Here is a 19,849-nt window from a genome sequence, read left to right as displayed (position 1 = left end):
ATGTGCTGTCACCTTAACCATTATGGACACATCACTGTGACAATAATAACTAGACTGAAAATGGAATCTTACAGATCATCCTCTTCAATTTCCTTCGGATTCATAGTATATGGAGTTTAGTGCTGGACCATCAATTTCCTAAACCAGAACTATGCCATTACCAAACAACTAAAAAAAAAAAATACTTTGAAAATCAGAAGTTTTCTGTGTGCTGTCAACTACAAAATATTTCCTACTTATTAACACAATTGCTGGTAATTGAGAGTATATCATAAAAGTGCAGTAATGAAAAAGTTGCTGGTTCAAATCTCCTAGTAGGAACTACAACTACTTTTTAAAAAATCCAATGTCTACTAAAAAATTGCAAATTTAACAAATTCTGGATTGTAATGGCTTAGTAAAAATTACATCTTTTTACACTCGACCTACTTGACATTTTAAAACACAGATTTTGATACAGTTATGGGAAAATTCTTTATTTTCTATCTGATGATTTCCATTTCTATACCAATATTTAATTTTTCAACAATACTTGCATTTTATGTAATTTTTAATTAAAATAACTTTTTCATAAAGTATGATTCACCATGAATTAAAATTGCCATTCGTTTTACATACAGGATTTAAATAAAACTAAAAGAACTGGTTGCTATTGGTGTGATCTGAACCACCAACTTTATGATTGTTATAGAATTATCCTATGCACTCCACTACAGACAGCTACATAATAAATTTTATATACTTGCCAGCACTCAGAAATCACCCAATCTCCAAATGCATTTCTTGTATCTACTTTTATGGAGAACTGTGTAATACTGCTTTACCTAGGATGAAAATCTATGAGGAAACAAGTGACGTCCCCTTGGCAGTCCTGGAGGCATGCTTGGTTAGGGTAACTGTTAAAGTAACTGATCTTTTAACCATTAGTTAGTGCCTTAAATCTGAGACATACCAATAGTTTTCATATGCTTCTTTGTATGTGTATCAATTAAGTCTCTCAGAATTGTTATTTATATTTATACAGATAGGGAAGTAATTCTACAAATATGTATGCTAAAACTATTTCTCCTGCTGAAAGACAGTACTTTAAACAATATAGCATACAGCCCCCACCTCAAACATACCATGAGCATTGCCGAGGTAGGGTTGCTTGCATGTCAACAATACTGAAAACAGTATGTTAGGTGCAACCACAAGTAAGTATTATCTGTGAAGAAATCAAGCTAACCCATGCTTCCCCAAGGATGGTAAAAGCCTTTTCAGTAGTTGCAGGAGCAATGGTCTGGATGATCAACTGACCTGGCCTTGCAACATTACCCAACTGCCTCTGCAATACTGCAAATGGCTGAAAGCAAAGGGAAACTGTAGCTTTGTGTTTTTCTTCTCAAGATCATGCATCTCTACTGTACAAAATTATCTTAGGATCATTCTGGAGATAAAAAATCCCCCATTCAGATGCCTACCCAGGAGAATGTTATGAGGAGAAGCAAGACAGGCAGCCTATATGTCAGAGTGTGGAGTATTAGATATCTTAGTATGGTAGGCATATATCACTAGGGTTAAGATAAATACTTCCTACGGGAAAATTAAAGTGACCTTTGGAGAAAAGAAAACCACTTGTATGATCATCAAGAGGTCAGATGGAAGACCAGTTCTAAGCAAAGAAGGGAAAGCAGAAAAGTTGATTGCGTATATACGGGGTCTATACAAGGGCAATGTACTGGAGGGCACTATTATGGAAATGGAAGAGGACATAGATGAAGATGAAATGGGAGACATACTGTGTTATGTGTGTGACAAAGCACTAAAAGGTCTGAGTCTAAACAAGGCACAGGGAGTTGACAACATTTCATTAGAACTACTGATAGCCTTGGGACAGCCAGCCCTGCCAAAACTTTACCATCTGGTGAGCAAGATGTATGAGACAGGTGAAATACCCTCAGACTTCTCAAGAAGACTATAATAATTCCAATTCCAAAGAAAGCGGGTGTTGACAGATGTGAAAATCACCAAACTATTAGTTTAATAAGTCACAGCTGCAAAATAGTAACACGTATTCATTACAGGCGAATGTAGAAACTGGTAGAAGCCAACATTGGGGAAGATTAGTCTGGATTCCATAGAAATGTGAACACACAAGGCAATACTGAACCTACAACTTACCTTCAAAGATAGATTAAGAAAAGGCAAACCTACGTTTCTGGCATTTGTAGACTTAGAGAAAGCTTTTGACAATGTTGACTGGAATACTCTCTTTCAAATTCTGAAGGTGGCAGGGGTCAAACACAGGGAACTAAAGGCTATTTACAATTTGTACAGAAACCAGATGGCAGTTATAAGGGCCAAGGGGCATGAAAGGGAAGCAGTGGTTGGGAAGGAAGAGAGACTGGGTTGTAGCCTATCCCCAATGTTATTGAACCCGTATATTGAGCAAGCAGTAAAAGAAACAAGAAACATTTGGATTAGGAATTAAAATCCATGGAGAAGAAACAAAAACTTTGAGGTTTGGCAATGATATTGTAGCTCTGTCAGACACAGCAAAGAACCTGCAAGAACAGTTGAACAGAAATGAACAGTGTCTTGAAAGGAGGTAGTAGTAGTAGTAGTTTTATTCATCCGTAGATCTCTTTTTACAAGGATATAGGACATGTCAAAGTATTTACAAGCTTAGATCAATTTACAATAAGCTAATTCGTATACACATATATTTACAGACTTCTACTTAGAGACAATCATTAGATTTTACTCCTGGTATACAATAATTTATTTACAAATAACTCATTAAATAATGTAATGCCACACTATTCACTCATATTTCACTATCAGTCACTGCACACACTATACACACATTGTTTCATAACACTTCACTCACTACACACACACACACACACACACACACACACAGGTGATCCTTGGGCCATTTTCTGTACTGCAAGTTCCCATTTGCTATCCTGAAAAACTGAGTCAGCATCCCTTCATAATGAGTGAGATGTTGAGCTCAGAAAGAGGAAGAGGTGTTAGTATTGTGCTATGCATAGCTTGAGGGGAGAGTGTCTCTAGAAAGGAAAAAAGAAGAAAAATAATAAAGTGAAGGTGTTATGTGGAATATTGGATGTTTTATAATCATCATTATTATTATTATTTGTTTGTATAACATTTTTTTATCAAACCCCTACTCTGCTTTATCTAAGTAATCCTTCAATGTATAAAATGTATTGCATAACAGGTACTTTTTAGCTGCCTTCTTAAATAAGTGTATTTTTGAAATTTCTTTAATCTCTTTTGGTAATTTATTGTACAGTTTTATTCCTTGGTAGAAAATGCTGTTTTGAGTTTTATGTTTATTTTTTCTTGGTAAATGTAAGTTGAGTCTATCTCTTGTTGCATGGTCATGGACAGAGCTGTTTGTGCAGTAATTGCCAATGTTACTTTTGATGTGTACAACTGACTGGTAAATGTGTTCACATGGAGCAGTTAAAATTCCCAGTGTTTTGAACAGATCTTTACAATGAGCTCGACTACTATTTCTGGTTATTATTCTTATGGCTCTTTTCTGGAGTTTGAAAATTGTGTTCATATTTTGTGGATTTGTTCCCCAAAAAAGAATGCCATAGCTAAGAATTGAGTGTACATATGAATAATATGTAACTAAAAGACACTGCATGTTACACACAGATGATAGAATTCTAAGGGCATAACATGCTGATGACATTCTGTTTGCAAGTACCTTTGTGTGTTCGCACCACTTCAGCTGAGAGTCAATATTCATTCCTAGAAATTTTGCATTTGTTACACAGTCTATACAGGTGCCATCTACATTTAATTTAACATTGTCATTTTTCCTCTTCAAACTGAAGTTCATGGCATTAGTTTTCTTTATGTTTAATGTCAATTTGTTGCTTATTGACCAATCGTAAACTTCCTTGAGAGTTTCATTTGCTTTCTCGGTAAGGAGTTCTCTTGTTCTCTCAGTGACTATAATATTGCTGTCATCAGCGAAGAGAATTTTCTCACCATGAGTAACACTACTGGGAAAGTCATTGATGTATATCAGGAATAGTATTGGTCCTAATATGCTACCTTGTGGAACCCCTATATTAATATGTTTTGGTTCTGATAAGTATTTTACTAAATGTTTAGATCTATTTGAAGTATGTGTTATCTCTACTCTTTGTACCCTATATGTTAGGTATGATCGAAACCAGTCATTAGCTACCCCTCTTATTCCTAATGCTTCTAATTTATTTAATAGAATCTTGTGGTCGACTGTATCAAAAGCCTTAGAAAGATCCAAAAATATGCCTGTGACACACTCATCTTTATCAAGAGCATTAAGTACAACTTTTGTGAATTCTACTATGGCTGACTCCGTATTTTTGCCACTTCGAAAACCAAACTGTGATTTGCTTAAAAGATTGTATTTATTCAGATAATTCATTAATCTGTCTTTCATAATTGCTTCTATTATTTTTGAGAATGCTGACTGCAGGGAAATGGGCCGGTAATCTTCTATGTCTTCTGCATTACCTTTCTTAAGCAAAGGTACAACTCTTGCCTGTTTTAGCTGCTCTGGAAATGTCCCTGATGTGAAGGATTCATTTATTATATTTGTTAATGGGCCTTGTATAATCCCTATGCATTGTTTCAGTACACACATTGGTACATCATCTAAGCCTTCTGACTTTTTATTTTTTAGCTTTTGAACAGTTTTATTGACTTCATTCTCTGTGGTTGGAAGTAACATCATTGTATCTAGTGCAACAATTTTTGCAGGTGTTATATTTGTTTTGGGGAATTTTTGCTGTAACTTCTCTGCAATACTTGAAAAATGCTCGTTTACATAGTTTGCTAAGTGTTGTGGATCATTTATTACCTTATCCCCCTCCCTTAGCAGTATGTTATTCTGCGTTTGTTTGCCTCTCCCCGTTTCCTTTTTTATAACATCCCAGACTGCTTTGCTTTTATTCTCTGCATTATATATTATTTTGTCATTAAATGACTTTTTTGCAGCTATCAGCACCTTCCTATAAATCTTTTTGTATCTATGATAGAAATTTAAGAATTCTGGATCATTGTGAATCTTTTTCATGGAACTGAGGTGTTTAAGTGTTTGGGAGGACTTCTTGATACCTGCTGTTATCCATCTGTTTTTGTGAGATGTTGATACAGTCATGCATACTTTTGGAAATGCTGTTTCACAGTTCAATTTAAACAATGTGGAGAATTTGGAGAATTTCATATTCACATTGGTTTCCTTATACACTTCATCCCAGCTTTGTTTTTCTAGTTCTTTTGAAAAATCTTTTAATTTGATTTCTGATAGATGTCGTTTATAGGCTTGCAGTTTAGGGAATGGTTCGATGCCTGATTTTACTGTTGTTATTTGACAGAGATGGTCTGATAGTCCGAGATCTTTTACAGCTACATCACATTTTTCCCTGTCTATATTTGTGGCCACATGGTCAATTACTGATGCAGTCATTGTAGTAACCCTTGTTGCACTATTGACCAATAGGGACATGCCAAAACTTTGAAGGATATTTATGAAGGTGCTGCTGGATTCATTTATGATATTAGTGTTGATGTTTATGTCCCCACACAGAATTATGTTGACCTTTGTACTTGAGACTTTATCTAGAACTTCTGTTAATTTATTGAAAAAAGTGTCCACACTACCACTGGGAGATCTATACACACACAAAATGATTAATTTCTTGGTGATATCGAGCCCTGATAATTCAATAGCTGATATTTCAAATTGTTTGTCTTCACTTACTGTACTGAGGTCATGTCTAGATTTGAACTGTGTTCCTTTTCTGATATAAATGCATGATCCTCCACCTCTTGAAGTAGTTCTGCAGTAAGAGTTTGCCCTTTCATACAATGATAATACTACATGTTGGATTTCTGTGTCTCTACACCAGTGCTCAGTAATACAAACTACTGTGCAGTTCAAAGATTGGAGCTCAACTTCTAATGCTTGTATTTTATTTTTTATTGATTGCATGTTTTGATGGAGGATTGTTAAGTCTGTGAAATGCCCCATGTTACTCTTTCCGATGGTTTGTTTTTCTTTGTGACATCTGGTATGTGTGATTTTTGAAGTGTTATAATCTGTCTTGTGAGTGATTGTTTCAGTATTTTTTGAAGTGCTAGAGATACTCTTTAGGCACGGGAACCTGTTGTCTGGATTTATCCTAAAAAAGACCTACTTTTCCTACCTATGACAACAGGTATTTGACCATGTGTGGCCCGAGATCCACCCCCTATACTTTCATGAATCAGCTGTACCCATCTTCCCTTCCCAGTCCTGTTTAGGTGTAGGCCATGCCTAGTGAAACCCCATCTGTTGATAGTCCCGACGGGCACCAGAGAAACATGAGGATGTAAGAGGAACTGAAACAGATTTGGAAATGAGACACTTAAAGTAGTAAATGAGTTTTCCTATTTGGGGAGCAAAATAACTGATGATGGTCGAAGTAGAGAGTATACAAAATGTAGACTGGCAAAATAAGGAAAGCTTTTCTGGAGAAGAAAAATTTGTTACGACTGAGTATAGATGTAAGCGTAAGGAAGTCGTTTGTGAAAGTAATTGTATAAAGTGTAGCCAAGTATGGAAGTGAAACATGGACGATAAATAGACAGGAGGAGAATAGGGGCTTTCGAAATGTGCTGCTATAGAAAAATGCTGAAGATTATATGGGTAGATCATGTAACTAATGAGGAGATACTGAACACAAACAGGGAAAAGAGGAATTTGTGACACAACTTGACTAGAAGAAGGGCTCAGTTGGTAGGACGTGTTCTGAGGCATCAAGAGACCCGAATTTAGTATAGCAGGACAGCATGGAGGGTAAAATTCATAGGGGGAAACCAAGAGATGAGTACACTACGCAGATTCAGAATGATGCAGGCTGCAGTACGTACTTTGAGATGAAGAAGGTTGCACAGGGTAAGGCAGCATGGAGAGCTCCATCAAACCAGTCTCAGGACTGAAGACAACAACAGCATAGGAAGGTTAGAGGGTTTAAAAAGGAAAAATGGATAGGTTGTACTCAGTTGTAGTAAGAATTCAAGCACAGTGGCAGAAAGGACAGGACTTCCTGTCAGGTAAGTACAGGGTTACCAATAAAAAAACAAATATGGGTCATATAGGGACAGGCCTAGTAATGACAGCAATGTCAATAACTTACCGTAGTTGAAACAGGAATGAAGAAAATACGACAGTGGTAGAAATTTGTATGGCAACTAGACCAGCAGAAGGCAAGAGGAAAAAGTTTGATGAGAAAAAATTACTCAGTAACTAAGGAAGATGATAACCAATTCTAGAAGGGAATGAAATTCAATAGTAGGAGCAGGAAGAATAAGCAAAATAGCAGGAAAATAACCAATGGCGGAAAGGAATGAAACGGGGTAGCCACCTGGTAGAATTTTGCACATTGCATGAATTAGCCACTGCAAACACTTGTTTCAACTATCATGAAAGTAGTTTGTGTATGTGGAATAACATGGTGACACCAAAAAAATTTCAAACAGATTATGTAATGGCAAAAACAAGGATTTCAAAACCAGATTTTAAACTACAGAACATTTCCAGTAATATATGTGGACTGGCTAGAGTTGTTTTTATTAACTGCAAAATAACACTGAAGAAATGGTAAAAGTAGAAATTAAGCAGATGGGATCTGGATAAGTTAAAAGAACCAAAACTCACTGATGGTTTCAAAATGAGCATTAGGCAACAAGTGATAAACAGAGGAAAGGAATACAGTAGATGATGAATAGACAGCTTTGAGATGAAGCAGTGAAGGCAGCAGGAAACATAGGTAAAAAGTACGAGCTAGTATGAATATCTTGGCACCTCATGACATACTGAATTTAATTGATGAGAAGAGAAAATACAAACATGGAGCTATTTAAGCAGGCAAAAGGGAATACGGAATGATGTTGACAGGACATGCAATATGGCTAAACAAGAATGGTTGTAAAGCAAAGGGAAACAAACTTGCTCTAGAAAGGGGAAAGGAAGTAGGTGTAGAGCAGAATTTGATACAGCACTGGAAGAGTGAAGTGGTAAAAAGGCCATTGCAGTTGATTACATTCCCTTAGAATTATTGAGATACTTGAGGAAGCCATCCATGACGAAATTATTTCACTTTAAGTGCAAGATACGAGATAGCTGACATACAGTCATACTTAGCCACTGTCAGCAGGCACTGGGACATGACAGCATCTGCTTCTAGCATGAGCAACCATCTGTTAGGGAACGTGATGGGAAGCTGTACTGTGGAAGGGGAAGGGGAGGAGAGGAGAGAAATCAAGAAAAAGAGTGTGTGTGTGTGTGTGTGTGGGTGGGGGGGGGGGGGGGTACTGAAGTGAGAGCATGGAAGGAGATAAGGGTAGAGGACATTGATTAGCATAAATTAAGTCCAGAGGGGTTACAGGAAATGATGATAGGTTGTGTTAGAAGGTAGAAACCAGATGGTGCCAGCTATGAAGCAGTCATTGAACTGAAGCACAACATGCTGGGGGCACTTTCAGCAAGTGGGTGGTCCAGCTCTCTCTTGGCCACACTATGACAGTGGTCGCTCATGCAGATAGAGAGTGTGTTAGTTGCCATGCCTATGTAGAAAACAGCACAGTGGTAGCAGGCTGGTAGTTGTGAATCACACGGTTGCTTTCACAGGTAGCCCTACCTTTGTGTTGGAGACGTCTGGCAGGGCTGGAGGGATCAAGCATGTCCTCCATGTAGGGGTTAACAGCAATGTCCGATTCCACCTGTCTGCTTTGGCCAATGACATCACCAGTATGGCAAAAACGACCATTCACAACAACTCCCATATCGCGGCTATGACGTCATTACATAAACATGACAACCAACACAAAAATAGATCGAAAAACCATCAAACACATATGTTTCCAAACAATATAATGAAACTAATGGGACAGGAAGGGGAAATTGGGGTTTTTTGAGTGGGGACAAACTAAAAATGAACACACGCCACTTAACCAAACGATAAAATAAAATGACCACAACCTTCCCAAAATCAATTAAAAACAATTTCCACTGGAATCTAACACTTCCCTTGACCCGGATATTTCGTCAGTTCAGTTGGTTACAAAATACAACTGTGGGAAAGGTGAAGAGACTATTTCTTATTTTGAGGCACAAGAGGTAGTGTAAATCCTGGCAGAGAGTGTGAATCAGTTACTCATCCTGGGTGGTATTGATTTGCAAGGGGAGTTTTCCTTTATGGCCAAACAGTGGTTATGTGGGAGATGGTAGGTGACTGACAAGCCAAGGCATGGGAGATCCCTTCCTGAAAAATGTTTGAAAGGAAATTTTAGGCTGTGCATGCCTCAGTCAGACCCTTAGCATATTCCTTTAACCCCATTATTTCCCAGCATTCTTAGCTGGTGGAGTCTCCTTGAATTTCCTTTCACCATAACTCACTGTGCCAGAAAAAAAACTACCTTGCACACCTACTAATTCTTTCATCACCACCACTAGTGACAGCAACTACAGTAGTACAAATACTGCCAATATTAATTTTTAGATCTTAGTATTATTTACTCACACTGCTACTTCAGACACTCAAATCATTTTAATACTATTTGTCATATTATAACTTATCTTCAGGAAAATATGATATAAAATGGGTACTGTATATGTGAAACTGTGGTTCAATTTAATACAAGGCCTGATGGACCTAATCAGATCAGCTTCACTAAACCAATAGGATCAGAAAGATGTCATAAATGAATCTTTATCTAGTGAAGGGTTTGCGATTCTGGGTGGCTAGAAATGAATCTTTTAGCTGGCCTATAAATAAATTGGCATAATATGATACCATACAAATGCCCTTTGATGTACTGCAGATTTGTTTGTAGGCCATGCCTTCAAAGGAGAAGTAATTATAGGTGAGGACGAAGTTGGTCGTGGTGTCAAAAAAGGGGCTGTAGGTTTGGTGGCAGCTAGACACTGAGAAAAGTAGTGTTCAGTAACAGAAAGCCATGAGTGTTGGGGATAGAATCATAGCAGGGCGTCGAGTGGTAAAGGAACAGGAACTGTGGAGATTCAGTGTAGGAAATGATTGGTGTCTTTTGTGGTAGGGTAGGTTGTAACAGGCTGAAGGTTTTGCCCCATTAGAGCAGAGATTCCATCTTTGGGAACAAATTTAAAAAAAAAAAAAAAAATTGCACACATATAATCAGATTTTCTGAACTGTGCAAATGGGAACTCTTCTTGCTACGTATCATTCATCCCCATAACCCCCCTAGCCTAATTTTCACTCAACTCCCCCCCCCCCCCCCCCCCCCCCCCCTCCAGACTCCCAACACTGCACCTAGCAACCCTATCCTGCCCCCTCCCCTCCCATGTCCTTGCACAAACCCACAGGCAGCACAGCATCCCCCACCCCTACCCTGCTATCCCTCACCTCCCCACCCCATGCCACCTCTTTACCCCACCACTCACTTCAACAGATTTCTGCTCACATTACATACGGTCATGCCCTAGTGCCATGCGTGTCCGTTTTGTATGTCGTAAGAATGACTTTGTCCAAAAGCTTAAATATTTAGCAGTCAATTCATTCTACCTACCTGCAACCTAAGGCCTCCTCAATATGGTGAGTTGGAATGTACCCTTTGTATATCATTATTCTATCCTGACATTTCCCTTGTTTGATTTCACTTTCTTTGTTCTTTGGAAAACATATTTGAGGCAACTGAATTTTGTTTGTCATCATACGACCATTTCAGATACAATCTCACATGAAAAGTTGGAACAGCAATTGCTCAGTTACACAGCTTTGAGTTAATGAAAGACAGATACATTAACAATACAGATGTAACAAGAGAAAGGTGCAATGTAATCCTCACTTCTGTGGTTGTTCCAAAAAAGTAATAAGAGAAGCTGCCACACCAAACACAGGTGTGCTAAATCAAAAACTACTTGCCTTTATCAACTTACATTTTCAGACCAATGCAAGAACTACTATACCACTAGAAGTATGAACTTTCTGAAAATGAGCAGAACAAAACAGACACCAAGTTCACAGAAAGAATGGTATGTGAGACATTCAAAGCACAGAGGGTTTTTTTTTTTTTTGCGGGGGGGGGGGGGGGGGGGGGGGGAGGGAGGTCACACTTCATGCAGAATTTGGCAGTTGGTGCTCACATAAACCTGTCAAGGCTACTTTTATAACATGACATTGTCTAGCAAGGAGTTACAGTTGTGTTTTCACTGCTTATAGAGGAACTTTCAAGATGAATGATTCAGAGCAAATGACATATTTATTTTGTTACAAGAGTGTTTTGATTTAGCTCAAAACAACTTAATTACAGCACTTTGATGAAGAAATAAACAAAGGATATATTTTCAAAACAAGCTCAATGATAAGGGAATTTTCCATAAAACGGTGATAGCCACACTGGAAACTTCAAAATCCTTCTAATTTCAGAGAAACTGAATAACAAATTGAGATCTAACATTCACTTTAGCATGTTTTAATTTGCCAGAAGCCAACAGTGACATTCTATTATAATTACTTTTTTGATAAGCATCAATCTGTAGGTGTATTTTCTGTGTTAGGGGTGGGTCATATTTGAGCCCACACAGTTTCATTCTGTGATCATATTAACATTTAAGTAATTCATATGATACCAAATATTTAGAGTGGTAATGGGAAGAACTACTGGTTAAACAGTATTGCAAACATTCTGTAGTAACACTCCCTTATTCTTTTAGTATCACCATTACCACCATTTCCTTCTTAAGATTGTAAATTCTACTAACAACTACACTTTCATTTAATAATATTTACTGTCCTCAAATGTTTTCAACAACAACTCTTGGTCCACCTACATTTCTACATCTACATCTACATCCATACTCCGCAAGCCACCTGACGGTGTGTGGCGGAGGGTACCCTGAGTACCTCTATCGGTTCTCCTGTCTATTCCAGTCTCATATTGTTCGTGGAAAGAAGGATTGTCGGTATGCTTCTGTGTGGGCTCTAATCTCTCTGATTTTATCCTAATGGTCTCTTCGCGAGATATACGTAGGAGGGAGCAATATACTGCTTGACTCTTCGGTGAAGGTATGTTCTCGAAACTTTAACAAAGGCCCATACCGAGCTACTGAGCGTCTCTCCTGCAGAGTCTTCCACTGGAGTTTATCTATCATCTCCGTAACGCTTTCGCGATTACTAAATGATCCTGTAACGAATCGCGCTGCTCTCCGTTGGATCTTCTCTCTCTCTTCTATCAACCCTATCTGGTACGGATCCCACACTGCTGAGCAGTATTCAAGCAGTGGGCAAACAAGCGTACTGTAACCTACTTCCTTTGTTTTCGGATTGCATTTCCTTAGGATTCTTCCAATGAATCTCAGTCTGGCATCTACTTTACCGACGATCAACTTTATACGATCATTCCATTTTAAATCACTCCTAATGCGTACTTCCAGATAATTTATGGAATTAACTGCTTCCAGTTGCTGACCTGCTATATTGTAGCTAAATGATAAGGGATCATTCTTTCTATGTATTCGCAGCACATTATACCTTTCTTCATTGAGATTCAATTGCCATTCCCTGCACAATGCGTCTATTCGCTGCAGATCCTCCTGCATTTCAGTACAATTTTCCATTGTTACAACCTCTTGATACACCACAGCATCATCTGCAAAACGCCTCAGTGTACTTCCAATATCATCCACCAGGTCATTTATGTATATTGTGAATAGCAACAGTCCTACAACACTCCCCTGTGGCACACCTGAAATCACTCTTACTTCGGAAGACTTCTCTCCATTGAGAATGACATGCTGTGTTCTGTTATTTAGGAACTCTTCAATCCAATCACACAATTGGTCTGATAGTCCATATGCTCTTACTTTGTTCATTAAATGACTGTAGGGAACTGGATCGAATGCCTTGCGGAAGTTAAGAAACACGGTATCTACCTGTGAACCCGTGTCTATGGCCCTCCGAGTCTCATGGACAAATAGTGCGAGATGGGTTTCACACGACCGTCTTTTTCGAAACCCATGCTGATTCCTACAGAGTAGATTTCTAATCTCCAGAAAAGTCATTATACTCTAACATAATACATGTACCTAAATTCTACAACTGATCGTCGTTAGAGATATAGGTATATACTTCTGCACATTTGTTCGACGTACCTTCTTGAAAACGGCGATGACCTGTGCCCTTTACCAATCCTTTGGAACACTTCACTCTTCTAGAGACCTACGGTACACCGCTGCAAGACGGGGGGCAAGTTCCTTCGCGTACTCTGTGTAAAATCGAACTGGTATCCCATCAGGTCCAGCGGCCTTTCCTCTTTTGAGGAATTTTAATAGTTTCTCTATCCCTCTGTCGTTTATTTCGATATCTACCATTTTGTCATCTGTGCGACAATCTAGAGAAGGAACTACAGTGCAGTCTTCCTCTGTGAAACAGCTTTGGAAGAAGACATTTAGTATTTCGGCCTTTACTCTGTCACCCTCTGTTTCAGTACCATTTTGGTCACAGAGTGTCTGGACATTTTGTTTTGATCCACCTACTGCTTTGACATAGGACCAAAATTTCTTAGGATTTTCTGCCAAGTCAGTACATAGAACTTTACTTTCGAATTCATTGAACGCATCTCGCATAGCTCTCCTCACACTACATTTTGCTTCGCGTAACTTTTGTTTGTCTGCAAGGCGTCGGCTATGTTTATGTCTGCTGTGAAGTTCCCTTTGCTTCCGCAGCAGTTTTCTAACTCAGTTGTTGTACCACGGTGGCTCTTTTCCATCTCTTACGATCTTGCTTGGCACATACTCATCTAATGCATATTGTACGATGGTTTTGAACTTTGCCCACTGATCCTCAACACTGTCTGTACTTGAGACAAAACTTTTGTGTTGAGCTATCAAGTACTCTGAAATCTGCTTTTTGTCACTTTTGCTAAACAAAAAAATCTTCCTACCTTTTTTAATATTTCTATTTACGGCTCAAATCATCGATGCAGTAACCGCTTTATGATCGCTGATTCCCTGTTCTGCGTTAACTGTTTCAAATAGTTCGGGTCTGTTTGTCACCAGAAGGTCTAATATGTTATCGCCACGAGTCGGTTCACTGTTTAACTGCTCAAGGTAGTTTTCAGATAAAGCACTTAAAAAAAATTCACTGGATTTTTTTTCCCCGCCCCGCGTTATGAATGTTTGAGTCTCCCTGTCTATATTCGGCAAATTAAAATCTCCATCCAAAACTATAACATGGTGGGGAAATCTTCTCTAAATATTTTCCAAATTATTCTTCAGGTGCTCAGCCACAACAGCTGCTGAGCCCGGAGGCCTATAGAGACGTCAAATTACCATGTCTGAGCCTGCTTTAATCGTGACCTTCACCCAAATCATTTCACAATTCAGATCTCCATCAATTTCCTTTGATACTACTGCACTTCTTATCGCTACGAACACGCCTCCCCCTTCACTGTCCAGCCTGTCTCTGCGGTATACATTCCAATCTGAGTTTAGGATTTCATTACTGTTTACGTCTGGTGTCAGCCAACTTTCTGTCCCTAGTACTATATGGGGATTGTGACTGTTTTTTAATGAGAGCAGTTCTGGGACCTTTCTATAGACGCTCCTGCAGTTTACTATTAGCACATTAATATTGTTATTCCCAGTTACATTTTTGCCTACTCCTACCTTGCCGCATCTCGGGAGGCGTCTTGTCACACCTATGGAAGGAATTCTCTAACCTAAAAAACCCACATGTGCACTCCACACGTACTCCGCTACCCTTGTAGCCGCTTCCAGCGTGTAGTGCACGCCTGACCTATTCAGGGGGACCCTACATTTCTCCACCCGATAGCGGAGGTCGAGAAATTTGCACCCCATGGATTCTGAATACCTACTGACAAAACAAAAACCGATCAAGAATATTAAGACTGCTGATAAGAACTTTGAGGGTTGTTGGTGTGGTTGTTGTGGTCTTCAGCCCTGAAACAGGTTTGATGCAGCTCTCCATGCTACTCTATCCTGTGCAAGGTTCTTCATCTCCCAGTACCTACTGCAACCTACATCCTTCTGAATCTGCTAACTCTATTCATCTCTTGGTCTCCCTCTACGGTTTTTACCCTCCACACTGCCCTCCAATACTAAATTGGTGATCCCCTGATGCCTCAGAACATGTCCTACCAACCGATCCCTTCTTCTGGTCAAGTTGTGCCACAAACTTCTCTTCTCCCCAATCCTATTCAATACTTCCTCATTAGTAATGCGATCTACCCATATAATCTTCAGCATTCTTCTGTAGCACCACATTTCAAAACCTTCTATTGTCTTCTTGTGCAAACTATTTATTGTCCACGTTTCACTTCCATACATGGCTACACTCCATACAAATACTTTCAGAAACGACTTCCTGACACTTAAATCTATACTCAGTGTTAACAAATTTCTCTTCTTCAGAAACGCTTTCCTTGCCATTGCCAGTCTACATTTGATATCCTCTCTACTTCGACCATCATCTGTTATTTTGCTCCCCAAATAGCAAAACTCCTTTACTACTTTAAGTGTATCATTTCCTAATCTAATTCCCTCAACATCACCCGACTTAATTCGACTAATCCCTGCTTAGCCATTTTGCACTTCCTGTCGATCTCATTTTTGAGATGTTTGTATTCCTTTTTGCCTGCTTCATTTACTGCATTTTTATATTTTCTCCTTTCATCAATTAAATTCAATATTTCTTCTGTTACCCAAGGATTTCTACTAGCCCTCGTCTTTTTACCTACTTGATTATCTGCTGCCTTCACTACTTCATCCCTCAAATCTACCCATTCTTCTTCTACTGTATTTGTTTCCCCCATTCCTGTCAATTGTTCCCTTATGCTCTCCCTGAAACTCTGTACAACCTCTGTTTCTTTCAGTTTATCCAGGTCATATCTCCTTAAGTTCCCTCCTTTTTGCAGTTTCTTCAGTTTTAATCTACAGGTCATAACCAATAGACTGTGGTCAGAGTCCACATCTGCCCCTGGAAATGTCTTACAATTTAAAACCTGGTTCCTAAATCTCTGTCTTACCATTATATAATCTACCTGATACCTTTTAGTATCTTTGAGGGTATAAAACCAATTACATGAGCAATAGCAAAAATAATACACCAAGAGAACAATATTGTAGGGATCATAACTGTAGATTTCTCCACCTGGCACCATGATAAATAGACTGCCAAATATTGTATTTGCAATAAATCCACTTGTATCTTCCTCTTGTCTGAGAAAGCAACTGCGATCAACTTAAAAATTGACCACAAATATAGCATCTGATCAGTTCGTCCAACACACCATAGAACTGACCTACCATACTAGCCATAGCATCTGCACTTAGCAAGTAAAGTCCTACCCACATGTTACTTCATCATATCCATTAATAAGACCACTTTCTATCTAGACATCAACAACACATCAAACAATCTTTAATTAGAAACTTAATTTGTAACACCTGATTGCTAACACCACAATTATTTAAGAACATGTGAATTTCTTAGTAGACAACAGACCTGTAATCATTAACTGCTGACATGACAACATCACACTCAAACAATATGCTACAGAAATTTTGAAATAAATTAAATACTAAGAGAGCAGCATCATATACTAAATGACACCAATCCATTTCAAATATGTTGAACACCCATGAGTCAGAACTTTGTCAGCTCATGTATCAAAACCAACAGCCAATACCAAATGTTTCATTTGACAAACGACAGAACATGCAATCTGCTTGTTTACACACCACATAGCACATAAAAATTAATGAAACAATGGTACGAAATACATGAAGCTATTTACCAAGGAGCCTGAGTCAGCATATACTTCATTGTTCTCTTTTTTCAGCCAATTAGTTCCCTTGCAGTCCATGATTGCAATCTTAAGCCACTGAAAAACAAGAAATAAGAAGTGGTCCTATTGTTTGCATTGTTACTATTGTTACGGTGCACAGGTGGTATTTTCTGGCTGCAGCAAATGAGTCAGTGTACATGAAAAATTTAAAAATGGCTGTTGAAAAGAACTGGATTACAACTTGTTGGTTATGAAGACTCTGAAGTCTCACTGTCATTAATGAAAAACAAAACTCAATTTGAGAGGAAAAAACCTCAAACACGGATACAAGACTATCAGTTGCTGCTGTTACTTAGTAGCATTTGCTTGTGGTATACAATCCCATTCTGAACACGGTAACTGACATATCTTGCTTTCTTCACATAAATTTCTAACTGTTAAGCGAAGCAACTAAAACAAAGTGAATTTACCAAATAAGTCTATTTACTATAGACAACAACAATTTTAAGTACGAAGAATAAAAGATTAAACTGAGTCTTGAGCTTTCACTCTTGAGGTATATCAGACTCTAATGTGGGAATTCCTTAATATATAGAATAATGTAAGATGTTTCGAATTATACTCTCAGCAATGTATGCAAGGCCAGAAGAGAATTATTTCTCAGTCATACAGGCTTCTCTTTCAATCCTGTATCTATAAACCCATATTTGCTCATGGTATTTAGACAAGCACTACACGAAAATCCACCACTACAGACAGTTCATTTTTTTTTTTTTTTGTCAGTTTAACATGTATTTTTAACAACTGTTTCCTTATACAGTCATCTATTATCAAAGTTATCAACCAAGTTTAGAGCAACACTGGACTCTTTACCCATGCACTACAAAAACGACACTGCAGCCTGCAAGTTGCATAGAAAAGTAAATGATTTTTTATTGTCAAGATTTAACACCTATTAAATTCCTCTAACAAGACTTAGTGAAATTACTTTCTTACATAAGAGTATCCGAGACAATCTTCTATGGAGTTCTGATGTGCCGTATTTTGGCAGTGGCAAATACACACACCCATTATGCCTTACACAGTCAATTACATTTTCCATATCCTTCCAGAAAGGTGATGCACTACTCTTGCACAAAAATAGATTTCAACGTGCACATTACTACAATAAGAAGTTAACACTATTTGCTACGCTATGGAGCACATAGGCACATTGAAAACCAACGGAAAACGCAACACATGTACAGCACTCTCTTTCATCCCAACATAATCAATCCCTGAAATTCTGTCTTAACATGGGCAAATGAAATCGGATGTATCGACAATACAACTGTTCACGCTACAACCTGGACGAGCTACGCAACGGATTACAGTGAACTTTATTACTGCCCCTAGTCATCCCTACACAACTATTGTTACCGAACATAGCATGCACAACGAAAGTCCATATAACAATAACATTGTAGCGGGTGTGCGAACTTCATTAAGCGCCTTCTTTCTGTCAATCACGAAGTATTTCACACTGACCTTCACTTTCTCTATCTACCATACCATTTACAGAAACGTTTCCGGTAATTTCAGACAACATGTCAAAATTTCAGCCGGTTCTTTCGCTAACTCACGGGAGACATTTAGCAATTTTATCGGACAGGACGTAAACAGCAAGCAGATGACGTACATACACATCGATCTGGTATTTCTCGTAACTAACGGACAGCATAGGTACGTAATTTGTACTAATATGTTTGTTTAAACACTAATCACCTCCGGTTCGAAATACTGAAACACAGGCTCACTGAAAATAACAAGTGCTTGCTTCTGATTCACATAACCTGAAATAATTACTTATGCAATTCAAAGGCATTCCAAATCATAACCAGAGACGTCAAAGATAATGCAACAATTAAATGTCGAAAAAATTTATGGCTCAAATGTGCCCAATAAATGAAATCAAACTAACACAACAGTTGTACGAACAGTTACTACAGCATCATTAGAAGGTATTGGCAAACTATTTCATTCCTGGTAGTTAACTGTAAAAATCATTAAAATTACGTATTGACTTAGTTCCAGACTCAATACGTGTCTTTCCTTAATTTCATGGCTCTACCATCTAATCACTTCTTTATTACATTGAAAATGCAACGTAATTCCGTACAAACTTATGATACGAGCTTCTAAATTCTACAGCCACCTGCCAATAGAGGTAGCAAAAATAACGTAACTGATAGAAATAACCGGTTACTGAGAAGTAACGGTTGCTGCGACAACCGTTCCTCTGATACAGGCAGTTATTTCAATAACTGTCTAATGTCAACAGTGCCTCGCGCCATCTGTTGACCGAAGATCGTACTACGCTTTCACGGGGTAGACCATTTGGAAGGAGTTCTGTAGGCCACGGGAATAACTGTGAGGCTGCGCGCCATCTGTTTATAAGAACTGTGTACTATATGTTGCGCTTTCGTTACTTTTAGCACAAACAATTAAATAAAGTTAATGTCCGAGCGTTGGCTGATAGGAGCTGCAGTACAGGCAAGATGCCTTACAGAAGATATCGCCGCCGTTCTAAACAAACAGTCTACAAGAACATCGAGAACATCGAATTTGCTACAACAGCTGGAGACAAGAAGAATCGTATTCCAGTTAAGTCTGTCGCTGCACAAGCTGTGCTGGATGGTCCTGCTGTTTTCGTCGGTTGTAGACTTAATTTTAGTTTAGATATAAACGTTACGTTTGGTCATGGTAATGGATGGTTTACTGTTGCCATTGTTCGAGGAGGTACTGGAGTACCAAGTGTTGCTGGACTTGAAAGTTTTGTTGACAGAGACATTATTGCCTTTCGCACGTACCATATTTCGGAATTGGCTAATAAGGATTTTGGTAAATCTGCATATGTTTCTCCTTCTTCCTTGTCATTGTATACTCGGAACAGGAGGAAAATATCTGTTAACGAATCTGTATTCATTTGGGTTAAAGGCAAAGGTGTATGTGAATATGTAAAATTTGT

At 38.4% G+C, this 19,849-nt stretch overlaps 1 protein-coding gene across 3 annotated transcripts in view; it reads right to left on the bottom strand.

Moving 5' to 3' along the window:
* LOC126294993 (zinc finger protein 59-like) overlaps positions 1 to 18,754 on the bottom strand; it is an 85,613-nt gene extending 66,859 nt beyond the window's left edge. Inside the window, exons 1-2 of one of the 3 annotated variants that reach the window (XM_049987237.1) lie at positions 17,839 to 18,754; positions 16,852 to 16,938 (exon numbers count right to left, since the gene is read on the bottom strand). In XM_049987237.1, the coding sequence (XP_049843194.1) occupies positions 16,852 to 16,938; positions 17,839 to 17,913 (162 nt within the window). In that variant the 5' untranslated portion in view covers positions 17,914 to 18,754. The remainder of the gene's footprint in view (positions 1 to 16,851; positions 16,939 to 17,838) is intronic. The other 2 variants (XM_049987239.1, XM_049987238.1) reach the window with 2 other exon arrangements.
* Positions 18,755 to 19,849: the final 1,095 nt, after the last annotated feature.

The sequence above is a fragment of the Schistocerca gregaria genome, chromosome 11 (assembly GCF_023897955.1).
Source record: "Schistocerca gregaria isolate iqSchGreg1 chromosome 11, iqSchGreg1.2, whole genome shotgun sequence".
NCBI lineage: Eukaryota > Metazoa > Arthropoda > Insecta > Orthoptera > Acrididae > Schistocerca > Schistocerca gregaria.
This window is presented reverse-complemented; position numbering and strand designations above follow the sequence as displayed.